Source organism: Sylvia atricapilla, chromosome 25, assembly GCF_009819655.1.
Source record: "Sylvia atricapilla isolate bSylAtr1 chromosome 25, bSylAtr1.pri, whole genome shotgun sequence".
Taxonomy (NCBI): Eukaryota; Metazoa; Chordata; class Aves; order Passeriformes; family Sylviidae; genus Sylvia; species Sylvia atricapilla.
The window spans coordinates 2012190-2035509 of record NC_089164.1 but is presented as its reverse complement, the minus strand read 5'-3'; the positions used below and the strand labels follow the sequence as shown (position 1 = coordinate 2035509).

General features: G+C 54.0%; 2 protein-coding genes across 3 annotated transcripts in view; one reads left to right on the top strand and one right to left on the bottom strand.

Moving 5' to 3' along the window:
• Positions 1 to 431: 431 nt before the first annotated feature.
• Positions 432 to 23320, top strand: part of CNTN2 (contactin 2) — a 141761-nt gene continuing 118872 nt past the window's right edge. The window contains exons 1-22 of one of the 2 annotated variants that reach the window (XR_010745348.1): positions 432 to 548; positions 4918 to 5062; positions 5793 to 5968; positions 6265 to 6360; positions 6677 to 6886; positions 7490 to 7589; positions 7889 to 8064; positions 9393 to 9529; positions 9994 to 10123; positions 10982 to 11132; positions 11409 to 11536; positions 11811 to 11986; positions 12749 to 12869; positions 13207 to 13365; positions 13484 to 13633; positions 14127 to 14197; positions 14645 to 14879; positions 15608 to 15723; positions 16038 to 16224; positions 16421 to 16533; positions 16619 to 16787; positions 17847 to 18013. Coding sequence is in view for 1 of the 2 variants with exons in the window: in XM_066335596.1 (XP_066191693.1) it covers positions 494 to 548; positions 4918 to 5062; positions 5793 to 5968; positions 6265 to 6360; positions 6677 to 6886; positions 7490 to 7589; positions 7889 to 8064; positions 9393 to 9529; positions 9994 to 10123; positions 10982 to 11132; positions 11409 to 11536; positions 11811 to 11986; positions 12749 to 12869; positions 13207 to 13365; positions 13484 to 13633; positions 14127 to 14197; positions 14645 to 14879; positions 15608 to 15723; positions 16038 to 16224; positions 16421 to 16533; positions 16619 to 16787; positions 17847 to 17956 (3111 nt within the window). In the remaining variant the exon portion in view is untranslated. Of the gene's footprint in view, positions 549 to 4917; positions 5063 to 5792; positions 5969 to 6264; positions 6361 to 6676; positions 6887 to 7489; positions 7590 to 7888; positions 8065 to 9392; positions 9530 to 9993; positions 10124 to 10981; positions 11133 to 11408; positions 11537 to 11810; positions 11987 to 12748; positions 12870 to 13206; positions 13366 to 13483; positions 13634 to 14126; positions 14198 to 14644; positions 14880 to 15607; positions 15724 to 16037; positions 16225 to 16420; positions 16534 to 16618; positions 16788 to 17846; positions 18455 to 23320 lie in introns of those variants that run through there. The other variant, XM_066335596.1, reaches the window with a different exon arrangement.
• On the bottom strand, positions 21638 to 22807 carry TMEM81 (transmembrane protein 81). Its single transcript, XM_066335566.1, is given in 1 exon segment — positions 21638 to 22807. A coding segment is annotated over 1 exon segment (1170 nt).

The following is a 23320-nucleotide window of genomic DNA, read 5'->3' as shown; positions in this document are numbered from 1 at the left end:
AATTCCAGAACCATGGAATATCTGGGGGTGGAAAGGCCCTGCTGATCCCAGACTCCAGAGCCTTTGGAATAGCAGCACATGGAATGTCTGGGGCTGGAAGGGCCTCACTGATCCCAGATTCCGGAGCCTCTGGAATCACAGTAAGGCTCTAGATCTACTGGAATCACAAAAATGGAATATTTGGGGCTGGAAGGGCCCCACTGACCCCAGACTCTGGAATCACAGTAAAATGGAATATCTGGGGCTGGAAAGGCCTCAGTGATTCCAGATTCTGGAGCTTCTGGAATCACAGTAAGACTCCAGATTCTCTGGAATCAGAGTAAAATGGAATATTTGGGTCTGGAAGGGCTCTGCTGATCCCAGACTCCAGATCCTCTGGAATCGGAGTAAAATGGAATATCTGGGGCTGGAAGGGCCCCGCTGACCCCGCTGTGTCCCCCCCAGGGTCGCCGTCCCCTCGTGCCCGTAGAGGCTCCGCAGGACCCGCCGCAGGATGGGAGGCACCGCTGGATTCATCCCCACCTCCCTGGCCCTCGGCACCTTCCTGGGTAAGAGATTCCCGCGGGAGGGGCTGGGACATCACCCGGGATCCACCGGGAATCTCCCATCCCGGGCTCCAGGTGGTTTGGGATGGGCTGTCCCGTGTCGGTGCTGTCCCCAACATCCCTCTGGGCCAGGAAGGTTTGACACAATTCCCCCTTCCTAACCCCAGATTTAGGGATTTCCTCCCGCCAGTGGGATTCATTCTGCTCCCCACCCGCTTTTTCCAGGGATTCCTTCATGGCCATACCATGGGAAGACCCTCCTGCTCCTTACGGAGAGTTTCTGGATCTCAGGGAGAAATTCTGGATCTCAGGGAGAATCTCTGGGTCTCAGGGAGAAATTTCCAGAGCTCAGGGACATTTCTGGATGTCAGGGAGCATTTCTGGGCTTTGGGGACCATTTCCAGATCTCAGGACCCATGCCAGGGAGAAGTCCTGGATGTCCAGGACCATTTCTGGATTTTGGAGAACAATTTCTAAATTTTGGGGACCATTTCCCTATCCCAGGGCCCATCCCTGGATCTCTGGTAGGAGCTCTGGATCTCAAGGACCATTTCCAGACCTCGGGGCCCATCCCTGGAGCTCGGGGAGGCTCAGGCTGCTCCCTGCAGGTCCCTTTTCCCGCAGGGAGACATTTCCTCTCCAGCTGAGACTGGATAATGTCCTGCAGCCCATCCATCAGGGCGGGCAGAGCCCGTCCTCATAAATATCTAATTACCTTTTAATGTTCTCTGCCTCCCCGAGGACGAGGAGGCCCAGGCGGCGGGGGCTGCCCCGGATCCGGAGGCAATTATCCCTCTTGTTAATTGGCCTGACCCCGATGCATCCACGGAGTTGGACTTGGGGGTCTCCCATCAAACACCTGAGTTCAGGAAAAAAAAAACCAAAAATCCCACCCTGGGAAGGTGATTTGGAGCTCTGGAGGTAGCTGGGACAGGGAGAAATCCTGGGAATACGAGCAGGGATCGGGACAAAAGGATGGAAGTGATGGATGAGGCTCAGGGAAACGTTGTGGAGTGGGAAAAGAGGCAAAACCTCCAGGTCTGGAGCGAGATTTAAATATTTAGAACTTTTAAAATCCCACATTCTCCCCGGCCTTTGTTCATTTGGGAAAACCTCTGGAAAATCCAGGAATCCAAGCCCTGACTCTTCGTTCCTCAGAAAGCTGCTCGTTAAAAACAACCTGAAATAAAACCTTGGTTCCTCAGAACCTCCAAATCCTGTTGGGTTTTGGGCATAAATTCCCTGTAAAACCAGTTTATACCCAGTTCCCTCCTGTGATCCCGGGGCTCCAGGGGCTGTGGATGTCCTCAGAAAAAGAATTCAGCTCGGAAGACTTTCCAAGGAAAGAAAATTCATCATTTTCTGGGCTCAGCAAGAAGGCAGAGCTCAGCCCCCCTGCACACCTGGGCTTTTCCAGACCTGCCTCTCAGCACATTCCTAAAAATATCCCCAAAAATAACCCGAAAGGGAGGCTTTGGAGTCACCTCCCTGCAGCTGCTTCCCCAAATCTTCATTTCCAGGTGTTCTGCTTTCACCTGTTTTCCATGATTTTGGTGCTAATTATCATTTTCTCTGAGATTGAAGGTTATTCCAGAGGCATGGTGGGTTTTATTTCCATCTTTCCAGCTCTCCCAGCTGGATGAGACAAGGAAAATTTCCAGCAGGTCACTCCTCTCCTCTGAAATTCGGCTTTTAAACCTTTATTTTGTGCCTGTCTTCTCCTTGTTTTCCAAATTCCGGAGCTCCAGGACAGACCCTGCACTGGCAACATTAAAAATTGGGAATTCTGGGCTGGCAGAATGGGCCCAGAAGTTCTGGGATTTATCAGTTCTTCACTTTAACCTCATCCCCGCCTCATAACTGTTTAATTACTCCTTTAATCAACCCCTGATTTGTTTAATGAGCGAAACCCAAGCGTTTCACCCGGCAGCACCTTGGAATTGTGGATTAGAACTCACCTGAACTCCTGGCATCGATTCCAAGTGGGAAAATCGATGCCTGGCACTGGCAGCCGTAACCTTGGCAGGGACAAAGGGACAGCAGAGGACAGCAAGGGGACACTGGGTGGGATCAGGAGGGAGGATGAGCCTGATTTGGCGTGATTGGAATAAAAAAATCCCGCGGGAAAGGGCAGGGGTGGGAGTGGTACCAATAGATATTTTATTTGTTAAATAAATAGAAATTATTTACCTTCTGCTCCCCTAATTAATCTCAAAATTAAAGCTGCTCAGCCTCAAGCCTGTCACCGCCATCTATCAGAGCACAATTAACTCATCTATCAGCACACAATTAATCCTTTCTCATTAATCCCCCATTTACTCGTTACTGTTTTCCTCCCCAGTCAGCAGAGTTTATTCCAGCCGGGACTCCCAAACGGGGGAAGATTCCCAGTTTTTCCTTTAGGAACAGATCCATCCTAAAAGGAAAACCAGCGCTGGCTGGGAGGGGAAACAACCCCAAAACAACCCCAAAAGCTGCTCCTTTTACTTGGAGTCCAAAGAATCCAAGGGAGCAGATTTCCAGCTTTTCCTTTGGAATGGATCCGCCCTAGAAGGAAACGGCATTGGTTGGGAAAGGAAACAACCCCAAACCACTGCTTTTCCTTAATTCCAAAGAATCCAAGCGAGAAGATTTCCAGTATTTCTTTTAGGAATGGATCCACCCTAGAAGGAAAACCAGCACTGGTTGGGAGGGGAAACAACCCCAAAACAACCCCAAAAGCTGCTCCTTTTACTTGGAGTCCAAAGAATCCAAGGAAGGAGATTCCCAGTTTTTCTTCTAGGAATGGAGCCACCCTAGAAGGAAAACCAACCCCTCAAATCCGCTGTTTTTCCCTTAATTCCAAAGAACCGGAGCCCAGCCCTCTCCCCGCGTGGCTCCGGGGACCATCCCGCCGGCACATCCTCGCGGAGCCGGGATAATTGCCTGGAGCAGGGACACGGGCAGCAGCTGCTCCCAACCCGGAGCCAATTACCAGAGCCTCTCTCCCATCCCATCCATCCCATCCATCCTGGAGCAGCCGGAGAACGCCAGGCAAACCCCGGGAGCCGCAGGTCAAGAGCTGCTCCCGCTTCTCCCAGGCCGGATTCCCGGCTGGAAGTGACTCTTCCATAAAACATCTCCGCTCCCGGGAATGGCTTCGCTGAAGGAGCAGTGGGGAGGAAGGAGACAGATTGGCGTTGGCACAGCGGGGTGGAGACGCTCATTAATTCAATTACAGAGCGGGGAAGGATCGCGGAGCCGGGGGAAGCAGCTCGGAGCTTATCAGTGCTGGTGGCTCCTTCCCTGATAAGGGCCAGGCGTCTCCAGGGGGGACAGGGACAGCGAGGACAGACGTGCTGGCAATTATCCCACCGGCTGTTCCTGCAAGAAGGAGATTTCCAGGCGGGTTCTGCCTGGCTCTCCTTCCCAGTGTCCCTTCCAGCCAACGCCCCGGGCTGTGGGAGCTGTCCCGGCCCACGGGGATGAGCTTTGAGGGGTTTTTCCCCACACAAACCAGTCTGAGGTCCCGGGATTCCCCAGGGTGGAAGGGGATCTGCTGGAATTCGCTGTTTATCCGGGGCAGGAAGGCAGCTGGCACTTCCCAGTGGCACTTTGTCCCCAAATGGTGGCCCAGGCACGGTGTGGATCAGGCAGGGGTGGCCTTTGTCCCTCTTGTTCCTCCCCGGTCTCAAAACCAGAGTGAAATCCGTGTCTGAGCGCCCCAAAAGCAGCTTCAGGCTCAGCCCAGGCACAGAACAGAATGGTTTATACTGGTGTGGAGTGGTTTGGTCTGGTTTTCACTGGTTTCCACTGGATTTCTCTGGTTTGCACTGGTTTTCTCTGGTTAGCTCTGGTTTGCACTGGTTTACGTTGGTTTGTACTGGTTTCTTCTGGTTTGCTCTGGTTTCCACACCAGCAACCAACTGGTTTGAGGTGTCAGGAGCTGGCGGAGCTGCAGGGACAGAGGGGACCTGCCAGGTGTGTCCGGAGCCGTGAAGATCCCGGTTCTCCCCTCTCCTCCTGGAGAGGATTTCACCAGAACAAACCAGGCAAAGCCCGTGCAGGCAGAGGAGGAACACTGGGGACACGGGGACATTCCCAGCTCCAGTTTGTGGCGTTCCAGGAGGTCCCTGCTCCTTCCTCCACGTGTCCCCGGGGATGCCGGTGCCTCTGGAAGGGCGGGAGTGGTGCGGGGTGCTGGGTGGGAATGGCAGGTCGTGCTCCCACAGCCAGGGCCGGGCTGTGCTGACAGATGGCGTGCGATTGTCACCTCGCTCCTTCTCTCCTCCTCGCTGCTGGGGACACCCTACAAAACTGAAAAGGAGGGGTTTGGTTTATTTTTTAAAGAAAAGCCAAGTGGAACAGAGCAGGTTTTCCCTTTCTCCCGCAGTTTGGTGCCAAGCCCAGAGCAGCACGAGGAGCTACGGGCCGGTGTTTGAGGAGCAGCCGTCCCACACCCTCTTCCCCGAGGGCTCAGCGGAGGAAAAGGTCACCCTGGGCTGCAGAGCACGGGCCAACCCTCCCGCCAGCTACAGGTGAGCTCAGGGCTCCCTCTGGAATGGGGCAAAAACCTGGAACGGGGTAAAAACCACCCAGAATTCTGCTTGGTCCCCTCCGTTTTATACATGGAAAATTATTGGCTTGGGAATGAGGTTCCTTGTCCTGTGAGGAGCTGAGGGAGCTGGGGAAGGATTTGGAGAGTCCTGAGGGAGCTGGGGAAGGGTCTGGAGAGTCCTGAGGGAGCTGGGGAAGGGTCTGGAGAGTCCTGAGGGATTTGGGGAAGGGTCTGGAGAGTCCTGAGGGAGCTGGGGAGGGGCTCAGCCTGGAGAAAAGGAGCTCAGGGGGAATTTGTGGCTCTGCACAGCTCCCTGCCAGGAGGGGACAGCCGGGGGGATTTGGGATCTCATCCCGGGGAACAGGGACAGGAGGAGAGGGAACGGCCTCAGGCTGGGCCAGGGGAGGCTCAGAGTGGAATTCCAGCAGGAATTTCCTCATGGAAAGGGCGCTCAGGCCTTGGAAGTGTCCAGGGAGGTTTGGAGGTGTCACCTGGAGGTGTCACCTGGGGGTGGCACTGAGTGCTCAGGGTGGGCATCCAGCACAGCTCAGACTCGATCCCAGAGGGGTTTTCCAACCTCAACAACCTCCACAATTCTGAGATGTTCCACTCCTCCCAGGGCACAGCTCAGATCCAAATCCACCACCAACCCCACCCCATCTGGAAACCCACCCCAGGGGATTTATCCCTGCTCCCGTTTCTCCCGACAGGTGGAAGATGAACGGCACGGAACTCAAGCTGGAGCCAGATTCCCGCTACAGGCTGGTGGCCGGGGATTTGGTGATCAACAACCCCACGAAAGCCAAAGATTCCGGCTCCTACCAGTGCGTGGCCTCCAATTCCAGGGGCACCGTGGTGAGCAGGGAAGCCTCACTGCGCTTTGGCTGTAAGTTTAATTACCACTGGGTAAATTAAACACGACCACAGTTAGGCCAGGCTTAAACCGAGCCTGCTTGGGAAAAGGGTGGAGAGGATCTCTCCAACACATCAATCCCATGGAGAAATCTCCTGGTACTTTCCATAGAAATTTGGAGAATTTGGAGAATTTGGGGTATTATGGAGAAAGCCAATGATGTTTTTGGATCTCCCTCTGCACAAACCCATCCGAGGAGGCGCAGAGGAAACGCAGAGGCTCCTCCAGATGATTTTTTTCCCTGCCCGGGTTTGACTCTGCCTGTTCAGTTTTGCAGGAATTCTCGGCGGAAGAGCGGGACCCCGTGAAGATCACCGAGGGCTGGGGGGTGATGTTCCCCTGCAGTCCCCCGCCCCACTACCCAGGTAAGGGGGTCCCAGATTCTCTGGGGATTTCAGGGAAGGAAACTCGGGGTTAATTCAGAGTTTGTAACGCAACAGAAACGAGACTTGGTATGTCCATGAAAGGGCCAATTCCAGCCGGGAACACCCCTGGATCCATCCCACTCAGGAGGACACAAAAACCAGCACAGTTAATTCCCTTTTCCTCCCATGGAAAGACCAATTCCAGCCAGGAATCCCACCAGATCCATCCCACTCAAGCCTGGAATCTCACTGTGTCCATCCCTCCTGGCAGGACAAACCTGTCCAGTTTATTCCTTTCCTTTTCCCCCCTCCCCAGGCTTGTCCTACCGGTGGCTCCTGAACGAATTCCCCAATTTCATCCCGGCCGACGGGAGACGTTTCATCTCCCAGACCACGGGCAACCTTTACATCGCCAAGACCGAGGCCTCGGACTCGGGCAACTACTCCTGCTTCGCCACGAGCCACATCGACTTCATCACCAAGAGCGTCTTCAGCAAGTTCTCCCACCTCAGCCTGGCTGCGGAGGGTCAGTGCTCTTGGATTGTCCCAAAAAATGCCAATTCTTATGGGAAAAATCCGAATTAATGAACCCTGCAAATCGTTTGGGCTGCACAGCGCCCAAATCACCCTCCAGCCTCTCTTAAGAGCTTCAAAACTATAGGTGGGGTGGGATGGGACAGGATGGGACAGGAGGGGAGCAGCTCCCTCTTAAAGATTCCCTGTTTCCATTCCGTCCATGGGGTTTCTGTATTTTTAAAGTATAATTCTGGTATGGGGAAAAGGGAATTAAACAGGAGAAAGGCCTGGAAGGACATGGATTGGAGCAATCTGGGATAGGGGAAAGTGTCCCTGTCCATGGCATGGGTGGAACCAGATGGGTTTTAAGGACCCTCCCAACCCAAACCATTCCAGGATTCTGTGATTCCCGGGAATTATGGATCCCTGAGATGATATAAAGAGACTTTTAGAGACTTCAGCAAGAACTGTCTGAAAAAGAAAATGAAACCTCTGTCCCTGAACACACAACGGGGTTGGGAAGTCACCTCGTGGGTCCCTCTGCCCTTTGGGGCCCCCTGGGTGGCATCTGGGTGTCACCCCGGTCCCCTGAGCGGAGTTCTCCCTGTGGCAGATGCCAGGCAGTTCCCACCCAGCATCAAGGCCAGGTTCCCTGCGGACACCTACGCCCTGACCGGGCAGGCCGTGACCCTGGAGTGCTTCGCCTTCGGAAAGTGAGTGTGGTGTGGGTCAGGATTGGCATGGGGATTGGGATGGGGATTGGGATCAGGATGGGGCCCGGAATCAGGATTGGGATCAGGATGGGGATGGAGATTGGGACTGGGATCAGGATGGGGATCAGCATGGGGAGGGAACGGCACAACTTCCACACCTCCTCTCTCCAATGGAAGACCAGAGATGGAGGGAAATGGGAAAAGGGAGGAATTGGCTAAAGCCTGTTCTGGGGACAGGCCTGGGGTGGCTGCGTGGGGCCTGAGCCCAGCCCGGGTTCACCAGCTCGGCTTTCCCACAGCCCCGTGCCCCAGATCAGGTGGAGGAAGCTGGATGGGCCACAGTCCTCCAAGTGGATCGGCAGCGAGCCCCTGCTGCAGATCCAGCAGGCGGGATTCGAGGACGAGGGCACCTACGAGTGTGAGGCGGAGAACACCAAAGGGAGGGACACCCACCAGGGCCGCATCATCATCCACGGTAACGCACCCAAACCTTAGCCAAGGTCCCCTTAGCCAAGGGGACATGTCCCAACATGTCCTTTAGCCAAGGGGACACATCCCAACATGTCCCTTATCCAAGGGCACACATTTAAAAACATGTCCTTCATCCAGGAGGACAAAAACATGCATCAACCAAGGAACACGTTCAACATGTGTCCTTCACCCAGGGAACACATTAAACACGTGTCCTTCATCCAACGGGACACAAACACATGTCCTTTATCCAAAGGGACACATTAAACATGCCCTTCACTCAGGGAACTGTCCTTTGTCCAAGGAACGCATTTAAACCTGTCCAGGGGACACACTTAAACACGTGTCCTTCATCCAAGGGGACACACACGCGTGTCCTTCACCCAGGGAACACATTTTACCTTCCCAGAGTGCACCAGGGTGCCCCAGGCAATGGGCTGAGGCTTTGGGGCTAAACCCACCCCCTCCAATCCTGCCTCTTACCAGCCCTAATTAAAGGTGTGGCAAAGCCCCAGCCAAGACCTGCAGGGGTCAGGGAAACCTTTCCTCAGGGGGCACATTTGGGCTGTGACAAAGGGAGAGAGAGAGAGAGAGCTCTTAACGGGCTCTAAAATCATCACAGCAAACACATCAGGGAACCAGAGAAGGAAAGAGAGTGACAAAAAGCAAATCTGGCTCACGCTCAAGGTCCTCTCCAAGCCTGAGGAGTTTCCAGCAGGGTTGATGCCCCGAGCTGTTAACCAGATCTAGAGAAGCTAAAAAACTTAACCTGGTTACCTCGGTCTGATTTGTTTTCCTGAAATTTGGGGATGGCCCGAAGCTGAGAGGGGGAAGGTTTAGAGGAGATATCAGGAAGAAATTCTTTACTCTAAGAGTGGTGAGGCCCTGGCACAGGGTGGGTGGGGATGGTGGCACAAAGCTTGTGGCTTCCCCATCCCTGGAAGTGTTCCAGGCCAGGCTGGATGGGATTTGGAGCAACCTGGGATGGTGGAAGCTGTCCCTGCCCATGGCAGGGGGTGGCACTGGGGGATCGTTAAGTTCCTTTCCATCCCAAACCATCCCATGATTTGATGATTCAGGAATGGCTGAATTTACTCTTAAGAAGAGAAACCAATTCCTCTGGATTCTGTCCTGATTTTGCGCAGCCAGAGCCCAGCAGGACCCGGCCGTGCCTCTCCCAGCACAAAAGGCCGGGGCCGTTCCCGTGGCAGATCCCGCTGTGCCAACGACTGTACCGGCAGCGCTGGCACGGGGACGTCCTTCTGCCAGCCTGGCACTGCCACCTCTCAGCTGATCCCCTTGGCTCTGTCCCCTGTCTCTTGTCCCCCGCAGCCCAGCCCGAATGGCTGGACGTGATCTCGGACACGGAGGCCGACATCGGGTCCGACCTGCGCTGGAGCTGCGTGGCCTCGGGCAAACCCCGGCCCACCGTGCGGTGGCTGCGGGATGGGCAGCCCCTGACGTCCCAGGTACTGCCCTAAAGCCAGCTCTGACCCCGCTCCTCCAGCCCCAGCCCTTCCTCCTGCCTCGCTCCTGCATCCCTCAGGTTCTCACTCTGCATCCCTCCTCCACGTGCCCCCATCGGGCTGCGAAGCGACGGCACCGTCCCCAAATCCCCTCTCCCGGCGCTGCCATCCCAGCCATCGCTTCGTGCAGCCGCAGGGACTCATGGCCGGCCGGCGGGGAGGACAGCTGTGACTGTCCCGGTGTCACCTGCACGCTGCTGCTCAGGTGTCTTGGCAAACAGAGCACGGAGTGACTGCACAGACACCAAAACAATCCCTGCGTTTTCCCCCACGGAAAACCAGGCCGGCCTCGAGGAGTCTGTGACAAAACTCAACCCTGACCCAGCTGAGGACTGAGTTCCATTTTCTTTTTTTTTTTTTTTTTTGTTTCTTTCTCATCTAATGGGTTCATCCTCTTGTTTGCACAGAACCGCATCGAAGTGAGGGGTGGAGAGCTGAGATTTTCCAAGCTAGTCCAGGAGGACTCTGGCATGTATCAGTGTGTGGCTGAGAACAAGCATGGCACAGTTTATGCAAGTGCTGAATTAACAGTGCAAGGTAATTCCTCCTTTCCCAGAGCTCTGGGTTCCAATGGGACACTGGAAAAAAAAAATCTCTTCCTAATATCCTGACGTGATCCTGACGTTGTGATGTCGCAGTGAGGTAAGAGCAGGCAAAAAACTGCTCCACTCACCACTGAAATTGTTATTGGTTCAACAAGACACTATGCAAGCCTTGAAATTTTAAATCCTCTGTGAATTCCGTGTGAAAGTGAACAAAAAAATCTGTTTAGCCACAGGAAGTGGGCAGGACACCCAGCAGCAGTGCTACAACCTCTCTCCCACTACAAATTCCTCTTGTTTTGGAGGAAAGAGGTCCAAAAACCAGAGTTCAGCTTCCATTCCTCCTGCTTTGATGGATGGTGACTGGAGCTGAACTGCTGCCAAACTTGTTCCACGTTAGTCCAAAAGTTTATCTCCTCATGGAGATGCCAAAGATAAATTAAAGGCCCTGAGCACCAACTGCTCAACCTTCACACATCGAGAGCAACAGGTAAATCCCAATTCCATCTGCAATTCCAGGAGGAGTTTCAGGCAAAAGCTGGATGTCTGCGTTGGTCAGGATATTGAAGAGATTATCCTGGACATGTCCCAAAGCAGCTGTTGTTGTGTCTCTCAAAGACCTTGCACTTGTTAGGGTCATTCCCATCGCTCCGTCCCACTCGCGTGCCACACAATTCCTGCCTGGCAGGCATCTGGATCCACCCAGCAGCCGAGGAATTCCTCCCTTATCCCGCTCTCCAGACTCTGCCTCGCTTCCTTTACCGACAATAAATCAATTCCCACTCGCTGAAATTCCGTCCCCCCAGGGCAGCGTTTCTAATCGTGCCTTAATCCTCTTCTTTTATCCCTGTAGCCTTAGCTCCAGATTTTAGACTAAACCCAGTGAAGCGCCTGATCCCGGCGGCCCGGAGTGGGAAGGTCATCATCCCGTGCCAACCACGAGCAGCACCAAAAGCCACCGTGCTCTGGACCAAAGGGACAGAACTCCTGGTCAACAGCAGCAGGTAGCAGCGCAGAGTCAGCTTCCACCTACAAAATGTAGCTAAAATCTATTTTAATACTTTTTTTTTACCAGAAGACTGGACTCGGTGATCCAAATGTGCTGCTGCATCCCTGAGTTTTTTTTTTTAGTCCTCTAATTTCTTCTTTAGCAAACTCCCACGCGATATTTTTTCCGCCTGATTTCGACCCCAGTTTCTCTAAAAGCAGTGGAAATTCCCAAATGTGCGGCACGAGCGGATCTTTTAACGTTCCTTTGTGTGGCTCCTCTTCCTTTGAAGGGTGACGATTACGGCGGACGGGACCTTGATCCTGCAGAACATCAGCAAGTCCGATGAGGGAAAATACACCTGCTTTGCCGAGAACCCCATGGGCAAAGCCAACAGCACTGGAATCCTCTCTGTCCGAGGTAGGGATGTTCATTTGGGGTCAGCCAAGCCAGAATCAGCTAAGAATGAATGATGTGATCTTCCTCCTCTCCTCATACTCCCAAAAACCAGAATAATCAGGGAATCAAAGTGATTTCAGGTGGAGCAGCAAAACTTGTGCCTGACCCCACCAACAAACATCCCTTGAGAAAAGCGTTTCCATTTCCTAATCCCGCCTCTTCCTCCCGTGAAGCCGTTGGGAAGGGATGGTTTGGATATCTGCAGCTAACGGCCCTTCCCGCTCGTTCCTTGCAGATGCCACCAAGATCACGCTGGCGCCATCGAGCGCCGACATCAACGTGGGCGAGAACCTCACCCTGCAGTGCCATGCGTCCCACGACCCCACCATGGACCTCACCTTCACCTGGTCCCTGGATGATTTCCCCATTGACTTCGACAAGTCCGAGGGGCACTACCGGCGAGCCAGCGCGGTGAGTCCAGGGGGAATTCTGGACCATCCAAAAAGATGGAAAATTAAATCCGTGCTCGTTATTTGAGTGTTTGTGCACACCAAAGCTGCTCCATCGCTTTGCACGGAGCGGTTGTGAATTCCACATCCCCGGAAGTGTCCAAGGCTAGGCTGGATGGGGCTTGGAGAACCCTGGGATAGTGGAAGGTGTCCCTGCCCATGGCCTAGGTGGAATGGGATGGGCTTTAAGATCCTTCCCAGTTCAAACCATTCCATGATTGCATGATCACTCCCCTCCTAAACTGGAGGAGAAAGGGAAAGATGGATAAAGGCAGGCAGAGACCACTCATTGATCACTCAATGATCACTTGATCACTCACTGATCAATCAGTGATCACTCAATGGTCGCTCACTGATAAGTCACTGATCATTCATTGGTCACTGAATGATCACCCAAATGTTCACTCAACGTTTACTAAATGATTGCTAAATGATTGTCCAATGACCACTCAATGGTCACTCAATGATCAGTGTTCACTCATTGATCGCTCTTTGATCCCCATCCCAAGCCAAAACAGCCCCAGCACAGGTTCAGCCTCGGCCAGCCCTGGATCCATCTCGGATCCATCCAGCTCCATCACCCATGGGGGAATCTTTTCCCATCTCCTCTTCTCCACCTCCACCACAACCCACCCACCCAAACCCAAACCATGATGAATTCTGGACTGTGTCTGGGCGCCTTCTGACGCTGTCCCCGCCGTGTCCTCGCTGTGTTGCCCTGCAGAAGGAGGCCATCGGGGACCTCAGCATCTCCAACGCGCAGCTGCGGCACTCGGGGCGTTACACCTGCACGGCCCAGACCGTGGTGGACAGCGCGTCCGAGTCAGCCACGCTCACCGTCAGAGGTAATAATTCCCTGTGGGAACATTCCCTGCTCCTGACAAACCCAGGGCAATGACCTGGTCCGTGCCATCAGCTGTTCTTCCCTTGGAACCACCTCACACCCAATAATTCCGTGGCCTCGTGGGTTTTGTTTTCACCCAAAACTTGTGATTGAGCATCTTGGAGGTCTTTTCCAACCTTCCCAACCAGGCTTAGGAGCTTTTCCAGAGGCGAAATCTGGAGGCGAGGCTTCCCAGCTCCCAGAAAAGAAAGGCCCGATGTGAATTTAGGACTTGCACAATCCACGGAGTGATAAACCTCAGATCTTCCATGTCAGTGACACATTTCCCATCCCCTCAGGACCTCCAGGCCCGCCTGGCGGGGTGGTGGTGAGGGACATCGGTGACACCAGCGTCCAGCTGAGCTGGAGCCGCGGCTTTGACAACCACAGCCCCATCGCCAGGTACCTCATCGAGGCCAGGACCCTCCTGTCCAGCCAATGGAAGCAGATGCGCACCAGTGAGTGTCCCCACGGTGGCACCGGTGACACACCGAGGCCACCGGCCACCGGCCAGCCCTGGCTCCGTGCTGCTCCTCGCTCTTATTCCTTCCCCTCTGGTGTTATTGGATTCTACAGATCCCGTAAACATCGAGGGCAACGCGGAGACGGCGCAGGTGGTGAACCTCATCCCGTGGATGGATTACGAGTTCCGGGTCTTGGCCAGCAACATCCTGGGAATTGGGGAGCCCAGTCTGCCCTCCAGCAAAATCCGGACCAAGGAAGCAGGTGGGTGTGGAGACAACCGCAGGTCTCTGCCCAGGATGGTCCCAAGGGATGAACCATCTCCTGGAGAGCTCCCGGAGCTGAGGCCACCACAGGACTTTCCACCTTTTTGCCCATTTCTGTGTCAAAGATGAGCATGGTTGGAAGTGCACTTCCCAGCACTCCATCCAGCTGGGAATGTCCGTTCCATGTCCCGCTGCTGGGACAGAAGGGATGGGAGAACAGCAGGAGAACTTCACCCAATCCACCAAAGGCAAACCTAATAAAACTAACTCTAATAAAACTCCCCTCCTCATCCCTGCTTTTGAGCTCTACCCTTGTCCCCTCATACACCGAATCCTTGTCCTGTGCCCCTAAATAACCCGGTCAGGCACAAGCTGGAATTCCAGACAGGATTTTTATGGCTGAAAACAAAGCTGAGTCCTTTCCTGGGAGCTGTCCCACCCAGTGTCACACCTCCTTAACCCAAACTCTGCTTTTCTTTGGGTCCTCACAGCACCGACGGTGGCACCGTCCGGGCTCAGCGGCGGTGGAGGCGCTCCCAACGAGCTCATCATCACCTGGACGGTGAGCTGGGAACGGGGAAAGCACCAAGGTGGGACCACGTGGCATTTTTGGGGGGGACGTCAGTGCTGCCATGGCAGTCTGGACACGGGGTTGAGCCAAGGGCTGGTTTGGGTGGACAAACCGCACATTTCCTTTGGGAAATCAGTGCCACCATCCCAGTCTGGATGAGCCAAAGGCTGAGTTGGATGGACCAAGCACACATTTCCTTTAGGAAATCAGTGCCACTGATTTGGCCACCTGGGACATGGGGTTGAGCCAAGGGTTGGTTGGACAGACCAAGAGCACATTCCCTTTGGGAAATCAGCACTGCCATCCCGGTCTGGATGAACCAAAGGCTGGTTTGGATGGACCAAGCTCACATTTCCACTGGGAAATCCACACCACAGTCCCGGTGTGGATGAGCCAAAGGCTGATTTGGGTGGACCAAGGCTCCCTCTCTCTTCCCAGCCGACGCTGCGGGACTACCAGAACGGGGATGGCTTTGGGTACATCGTGTCCTTCCGGAGGAAGGGCAGCCAGGCCTGGCTGAGGGCGCGGGTGCCGCACGCCGAGTCGCTGCACTTCGTGTACCGCAACGAGAGCATCGCGCCCTACACGCCCTTCGAGGTGAAGATCAAGGCCTACAACAGGAAAGGGGAGGGCCCCGAGAGCCTCACGGCCATCGTGTACTCGGCAGAGGAAGGTAAAGAGCAGTCTGGGAATGTCCAGCATGGAGAGGAGGAGGCTCCAGGGAGAGCTCAGAGCCCCTGCCAGGGCCTGAAGGGGCTCCAGGAGAGCTGGGGACAAGGGATGGAGGCACAGGACACAGGGAAAGGCTTCCCACTGCCAGAGAGCAGGGCTGGATGGGATATTGGGATGGAATTGTTCCCTGTCAGGGCAGGGAGGGGCTGGGATGGAATTCCCAGAAAAGCTGTGGCTGCCTCTGGATCCCTGGAATGTCCAAGGTTGGACATTAGGGCTTGGAGTCACCTGTGACAGCAGAAAGTGTCCCTGCCTTGGCACAGGGTGGCACTGGATGATCCTTAAGGTCCCTTCCACCCAAACCATTCCATGACTGCACAGACTCAGAATTCCCCGTTTTGTCCAACCTCTCCTCAGCCAGATCCCTGCAGCACCTGGCAGCTCGGACATTCCTTTGGCTCCCAGAACAGCAATTCCGGCACAACTCCAAACACACCCAGTGACGATTCCCTAAGCCCAGCCCCGACTGCCCCAGAGCCTCGGGGCAGACACAGATCCCAGAGCTCACAGCTGTGGCCCTGCTTGTCCTCCTAAGTCCCTAAATCCCTTCCCCTCGCTCCGTAACACAACACCAGCTGTCTGCCCGCGGGATGATGCTGCGGGAAAACCTTTTGTTCCCGACAAAAGGGACCCAAAGTCAGGAAAAGGATTTTATTCCTGTCTTTTCAGAACCCAAAGCGGCTCCTTACAGGGTCATTGCCAAGTCTGTCCTGTCCTCGGAGATGGATGTGTCCTGGGAGCCCGTGGAGCAGGGAGAAGTGACCGGAGTGCTTTTGGGATATGAGGTAGGAGATTCCAATGGGAACGGGAGACCCCGAGAGCCCAGCAGGGAAAATTCCCCCGGGTGATGGGAGGTGAAAGGAAACGGCATTTTTGATTCCAGAGGTGGGGGATAATTCACACCATGTGGCTCTCTCAAGAGAGATTAAAGGGAATCATCCATTTTCCTGCCTGCATTTCCCAGGAGGCCGTGGCCTCATTCCTGGGCACACACAAAGTGAAATACATGGAAACCAACACCCCAAAGCCCTTCAGGATGGGCTGACCCGGGATTTTCAGATCTCTCCTTCCGAAACCCATCCTATCCTTTTCCACGCAGATCCGGTACTGGAAGGATGGGGACAAGGAGGAGGCGGCTGACAGAGTGAGGACAGCCGGGCTGGTGACATCAGCTCACATCACCGGCCTGAACCCCAACACCGTCTACCACGTGTCTGTGCGAGCTTACAACCGGGCAGGGACCGGCCCCCCCAGCCCCTCCACCAACGTCACCACCACCAGACCCCGTGAGTGACCCCTGACCCCTCCACTTCCCACAGGATCCCCCAAAATGGCCTAAATTTTGATCTCGGTGCTCTTGTTTGGCATTCTTTGAACGTCCCACAGCAGTGACAGCCGAGGCTCTGGGGAGGGCTGGGACCAGCACAGCTTTCTCCTCACTGCCCGATTTACCCAATCCTTGTCTGGTTTTGTATCTCTCAGCACCAAAAAGGCCACCTGGGAACATCTCCTGGAGTTTTTCCGGCTCCACGGTCAGCATCAAGTGGGACCCCGTGGTGGCCAAGGCGGATGAATCGGCAGTGACGGGGTACAAGGTACGGCCAGCCTGGCTGGGCTTCTCCTGGAGGAGATCCAGGGAAAGCACAGGGAACGGGAACTCAGCATTCCCTCTGCCCACAGATGCTCTACAGGCAGGATTCCCACTCGGCCCCCACCCTGTACCTGGCCAGCAAGAGCCACATCGACATCCCCATCCCGGAGGATTTCACCCACGCCTTCGTCCAGATCCGCGTGACCGGACCCGGCGGGGACGGGACCCCGGCAGAGGTTCACATCCTCCGGAACACCGGTACCTGAGCTCCTCTGGCCACACCCACGCCACTGACCACTCCCACTCCAATTACTGCACCTAGGCCACTGACCATACCCACTCACCTGGCCACACCCACTCCAATTACCGCACTCATGCCACTGACCACACCTACTACTATGGCCACACCCCTACCACTAACCACACCCACACCACCGACCACACCCACTCATCTGGCCACACCCACTCCAATTACCGCACCCATGCCACTGACCACACCCACTACTATGGCCACACCCATAAACTGACCACTCCTGCTCTGGCCACACCCATACCACTGACTGCACCCACTACTATGACCACACCCACTACTCTAGCCACACCCATTCCATTGACCCCACCCATTTCACTGATCACACCATTCTGTTGACCCCACTCATTTCACTGACCACACCCACTCCTCTGGCTACACCCATCCATGTGATCCCTGACCATACCCACTCCCTGTGCTCCCTGACCACACCCTTTCCATGCCCAAATTCCCCTTTCCAAGGTTCTCCCCAGGCGCTGGAGCTCACCCCCAGGACAGCTCCTGTCCTTCCCCTTCCCAGCAGGAAGGACTCAGCCACGCCCCTCCCACCCCGGCCATGGCACCATCCCAATAAACTGTGTTTTAAAATCCCACTCTCCTTTCCAGGACCACGGGAGGACATCCTCCCGCAGTGTTTTAGGTTGAGACTCTGGAATTGGCCTTTTCTGGAATTATTTTTTCCTAGAATCAGCCTTTGGTTCCTCCTAGGAATTCCTGACTCTCCTCCTTCTCCCCACTCCTCTTCCCAACCTCAGCCCAGCCTGACCCAGGATTTGCAGCCTCCAGACCCCACAACGCCCAACTTGAACTAAAAACCATTTAAGTTTCCCACTACGAGTGAAATCCCAAACCTGTGGGGCCAGCAAATTCCCTAAATTCAGGGCTGAATTCCCCCAAATTCCTGTTCCCAAAATTCCCAGGAGCTCAATCAACACCAAACACACAAAAAAACCCCCAAATTCCACACAGTGCCTGCTCCACCCCATCCCAGTTCCCTGTTTTTCCAGGGACCAGCATGATGGTGGAGGACTCGGGGACGAGGCCAGCACCTCCCATCGTGGTCATCACCACCAACTCCCTGCTGATGGTGGCCCTGATCAGCTCCCTGGAGCTCTGAGCTCCCAGACACGGCTCCGGACGCGATTCCTCCCGATCCCCGCGGGAACGACGCAAAGTTTGGAAAATCCCACCTCGGAGCGGGGCAGGAGAGGAGCGGACAGCGTGGTCGGAAGGGAGGAAGAAATTAGAAACAGCTTTTTTTGGGGAGGGGGTATTTTTTCGGTTTGGAGGAACAAAAGCTTTCGTACGAGACATGGGTCTTTAACCGGTTCAATGTTTTTTAAGGAAAACGAGGAAAATGAAGAATTCTCTGGGAATTCTGCAGCCAACTGCCTGCCCCACCCCCTCACTGTATCCATAGGTTTTCTGCCTTATCGAAGCCATGTACGAGATAACCAGACTGATCAATTTGACTTTTTTTTTTTAACTCTGTACAGTGAATTCCGTGGGGGGACGGGGACTGAGGAGTTCAGGGACCAGCACGTTCCACACCCATCCCACCACAGCCAGCTCGGAGCATTTGTGGGACGGGATCGAGCCTTTTTCCCACACACAAAAAAAAAAAAAAAAAAAAAAATAGAGCCAAATCCTGCAGGAACCAGCCCAAGGAGACAAATCCATGGGAGGAACGAGCTCTGCTCCAGCCTGAAAAGCTTTTTTTACAACTCTGGTGTTCACCTGCGGCCCCAGCCTGGTGCTCTTGTCTCAGCTGTGAGGAGCAAATTCTGTGTTTTCCAACATCCCACGTGCTTTTGGGGTGGATTTGTCACCCTGTTTGCCTCCTCTCCTTCTGTCTGGGGAGAAGGGGATCCTTTCCCAGAATCCCTAATTCAGGCAGCTCTGCCTAAAAATGGAGGTGTCAATAAACCAAATTTCACAGGGGCTTAAAGAAGGAATTTTTAAAAAATGACAAAATTAAAACGGGAATGGGAGACTCAAGGAAGCCACCACTGGGACAAGAAGGAAAATCCGGACTCGGATTCATCTCCCTGCACTGAGAATTCATCCAGCCGAAATTCCAGGCTGGGATTGGGACTGCAAAGGCTGAGATCCAGCCAGGATTCCAGCTTGGACATCCCAAGGAAACACTGGGATGCTGAGGAGCCTCCTGCACTCCAGAGGCTGGGAAAAGCAGGAATGCTGAGCTGAGCACTCACAGGACTGGTTGGGAATCGATGTTGCCTGTTGAAATCTCTGTCTCCCAGTAAAGCAGTTGACCAAAGTTAACGAGAATCGATTGGTGTTGCTGCTGGTTCCATCCCAAGGGTGTTTTTAGGGACTTTTCCCTGGCTGTGATCCCTCAATCCCAGAGAAAACAGCGCCAGCCTGGGCAATCCCAATCCCAGAATTTCCTAACTGGGCCCTGACCGTACAGTTTTCCCTTTAAATGCCAATTCCTCGCCCTTTTCAGCCCAGGTGGTGGCACGGAAATCCCTCTCCAGACAGGGCAGCTCAGGCTTTGCTAAGCCCCGTTTTGGGCAGTCCCTTCTGGCATTCCCTTGATCCAGCGTTGGGAGAGCCACGGGGGAAGGATCTGCACCTGCAAATCCGGCACTCAGACCTCGGGAAACGACAAAAATGTACGTTTAAAGCCCAGCCAGGGCCGCCATTTGGGAGGATTTAAGGAATCCTCCTGAAAAGCCTCTCGGAGCTTCCTAAAACACAGCCCAGGGGTTAAAGGTGGGCGGAGACAGGGAGAGAAGTGGAATTGGTGGGATTTGGAGGAAGGGAGAGAGGGAAGGATGGAGAGAGGGAAGGATGGAGGGAAGGAGCCCTACTCAGCTCTGGCCTCTGATCCCAAAGATCCCAAAGATCCCAAAGATCCCAGAGCTCTGGGCTCAGCTCTCTGGGAGCCGCAGGGATGGCAGTGGTCACTCTGCAGGGACATCAGCAGTGACAGGGAAAGGTGGGAACAGGAATTCCATCCCAGTGGATCAGGGAATGGGATAACAGCTCCAGGAGCAGAGGATGGAGGAGCCACAAAGCCCCAAAATCAATTTATGGGTTTTTTTTTTTTTTTTTTGCTGCCATCCAATGAGTGACATCGACATTACTCAGCTGAGGGAAGCCTGAGGACATCCCGGGGATTTCCTCACAACCCCTCTGCTCCCAGCTCCTCCTGGATCTGCCCAGAGCAGCCCTGCAAACTCCTGATTGCTCCCTAAAACTTGGGACCACAGGAATTCCTCCAGCTGGGAATGGGGAGCACAGAGAATTCCCACAAAGTCCAGGGTTTCCATGGAGTCTGTGCCATCCTCGCCTCCAGGTGATGGTGAAAAATGGAGGGAAAAAGGAATTCAAGCATCAATTCAGAGCAGAAATACTTTTCTTCCCTGAATTCCTGCTGTTTATGATGGGAATTCTGGAGCAGTGATTTAAAAAAAGATGATTTTGCAGGGAGAGATGGAAAAAAGGAGGGATGGAGTTGGTTTTCCAAGGGTTTTTCCTTCCCTACTTGCACTGAGCTCCACCTTCTGCTATTCCCTTTTCCTGCCTTCTCTTGTTAAGATAAACATCCCCCAATCCTTAATATCCCTTCAAAAATCAAAGAGCATCCCCCCAAAAAACCCCATTAAAGGCCCTTTGTGACAGCTGGACCCCAGTGGCCATCCCAGCCCTCAGCCTTCAAATAAAAACTCCAATTATGGATTCGTTCTCCCTGCTCTGGGCAGCTGCCTCCCCTCAGAAATTAAAAAAAATAATAATAAAAACCCACCCCCCAATCCAAAGATGAAGGAGATTTTTGGCTCCCGCTCTTGACTTCTCCAGCAGAGCTGGATTGTGCCGGAGCTTTCATCCCGCTGGATTTGGGAATCCCAGCTGGGCCCAAGACATGGAAATTTCCATGACAAAGAGGAGAGAGGGTCCTGCAGATGGGGCAGCTCTGCACCATTAACTCCCAGCCCGCTGTGATCGGTCATTCCCAATTTTTCCATGTTCAGGAGGTGAAAAAAAGAAAAACCAAAAAAAACCACCAACACCTCCGGGAATCAACTCTGGAAAGTGCCTGGTTTGGTTTTCATTCAAATAAATAAAATTATTTCCCTCCGTACTCCTATTTTTCAATATCAAAGCATTTTTGTGTCGTTCTGGTAAAAAGGAAAAACGGGAATTTTTTCAATTTTTCAGGTTAGAGCTGTGCTGTTGTTTTTCCCTGGATTTGGGTTGTCCCTGTAGCTCACAGAGAAAAAGGGAACAAACAGCAAATATGAAAGAAAATAGGGAAAAAAAATAAAAGTATTTTATAAGTCTCTCCATGGATTCTACTCCCTGCAGAATTCCTGGTTTATCCCGAAATAAATATCCCATTAAATAGTTACAGAATGCCCCGAGTCAGAGGGGATCAAAACCCAACAGCAGACGATCCCAAGAATCCCACCCTGAATTCCCAATCCAGGCTCCAAAGTGGCCAAAATATTCATTTATAAACTGTACCTGTTGAAAATAAATTACAAATATCCCATTAGATAGTTATGGGATCCACGGAATGCCCGGAGTTAGAAGGAAAGGATCAAAACCCAGCAGCAGAGGATCCCAAGAATCATATCCTGAATCTCTGAATTCCCAATCCAGGCTCCAAAGTGGCCAAAATATTCATTTATAAACTGTGTCTGTTGCAAATAAATTACAAATATCCAATCAGTAATGGGATCCATGGAATACCCTGAATTGGAAGAGGAGAATCATCAAAACCCAACAGCGGACGGTCCCAAGAATCCCACCCCGAATCCCTGAATCCCTAACAAAGAGCCAAAGCTGGGGAACTGCATCAAATCCCGTTCATTCTGGCTGCTGCTCTCCCCCTGCAAACCCTGCCCAGGCAGCAGAGCCCGAGGCCCAAGAGGATCCCCACGATGACTCCGCTCCCGATCCCCAGCACGGCCTCGTAGAACCACTGCTTCTCCCACCAATCCCGCCGCTTTTCCCACTCCGCGGCGCCGCTGCCGTTTCCCGGCGGTTCCTCCCCGTTGGCCGCCAGCTGCTGCTCCCAGGTCAGGGATTTCTCGAAGTCCAGATCCACCAGACCCCCGGGGATCACCCTGAGGCCGAAGTAGATCCTCTTGACCAGCTTGAAGGAGCTCAGCACCTGCACGTCGCAGCGGTAGGTGCCGGAGTGCGACTCCAGAGCCGGCGAGAAGCTCAGGGAAGGGCTGGAATTGCGGAAAGGACGGAATAGGAGGTCGTTGGTGGTGATGAGCCCGCGGGCGAACGTCCAGGTGTAGCCAAAATCCGCCCCTCCCAGGCTGGCGGCGTCTGGGGAGAGGCAGACGAGCCGGACGGGTTTTCCCTCAGGAATTCTGAGGTGCTGGAGGCCGCAGATCCAATCGCTGAGGCAGCGGGAGCGCACCGCGGAGCAATTCCGGATCTCCGCGGCCGGGGTGACCTCGCACACCTGCTCCTCCCTCACGCCCAGCCCGCAGGTGACGCTGCACGACGTGGAGTTCACCACCACCATGGTCCTCAGCCCCACCAGGACGGGCTCCGGAACCGTGGGGAGCTGCGAGTCTGGGGCTGATCCTGAGGGAAGCTCTGAATCTGATCCTGATCCTGATCCCAAAGGAAGATCAGAGTCCGTTCCCGATCCTGAGGGAAGCTCTGAGTCCGATTCTGACCCCGAAGGAAGTTCAGAGTCAGGCCCTGATCCCGAGGGAAGCTCTGAGCTCGATCCTGATCCTGACGGAAGCTCAGAGTCTGATTCTGATCCCAGCTCTGACCCCGAGGGAAGCTCCGAGCCTGATCTCAATCCTGAGGGAAGCTCCGATCCTAATCCCAGCTCTGATCCTGAGGGCAGCTCTGATCCCAAGGGAAGCTTCGAGCCCGATCTCGATCCCAGCTCCGACCCCGAAGGAAGCGCCGCTGGAAGGCACAGGAGGCACAGCAGGATCAGCACCATGGGGCTCTGCTCCATCTTCCCGGTGTTTTTGTGTCCAAGTCCAACAGTCCAACCCTCCCAAAATCACTCCATGGATCTTCCAGATTCTTTGGGATGTCTCCGAAATCCCGTCGGATCTAATCCTTCCACCTGGGAAAATCCTCCGGGATGGGGAGCTGGAGGCACAGCTAAAAAAAGACACAGCGAGGCTGTCACTGGATCCAGCAGGGCGGGAATTCCAGGAATTCCATCGGGAGTGCCCTTCGAGCAGGACAGCAGGATGTTCTGATCCATTGGATCCAATCCAACTCTGCCCAAATTCCATCAGTTTGGGGCGTGTTGGGCAATTCCAGAGTGGAATTCTCCCCTCTCTGTAAGACTTCCCACGTTATTTTAGATGGGTTTTATTCCAGATGGATTTCCATTGGAAAAGGAGCGGCTCCAGCTTCATTTTCCCACCAAACTCCAAATTTCCAGCAGGAATTCCTGCTGGCATCCCCCAAATAACGCTGTGGAGCGTGAGGAACCCCCAAAACCCCAATTCCTCAC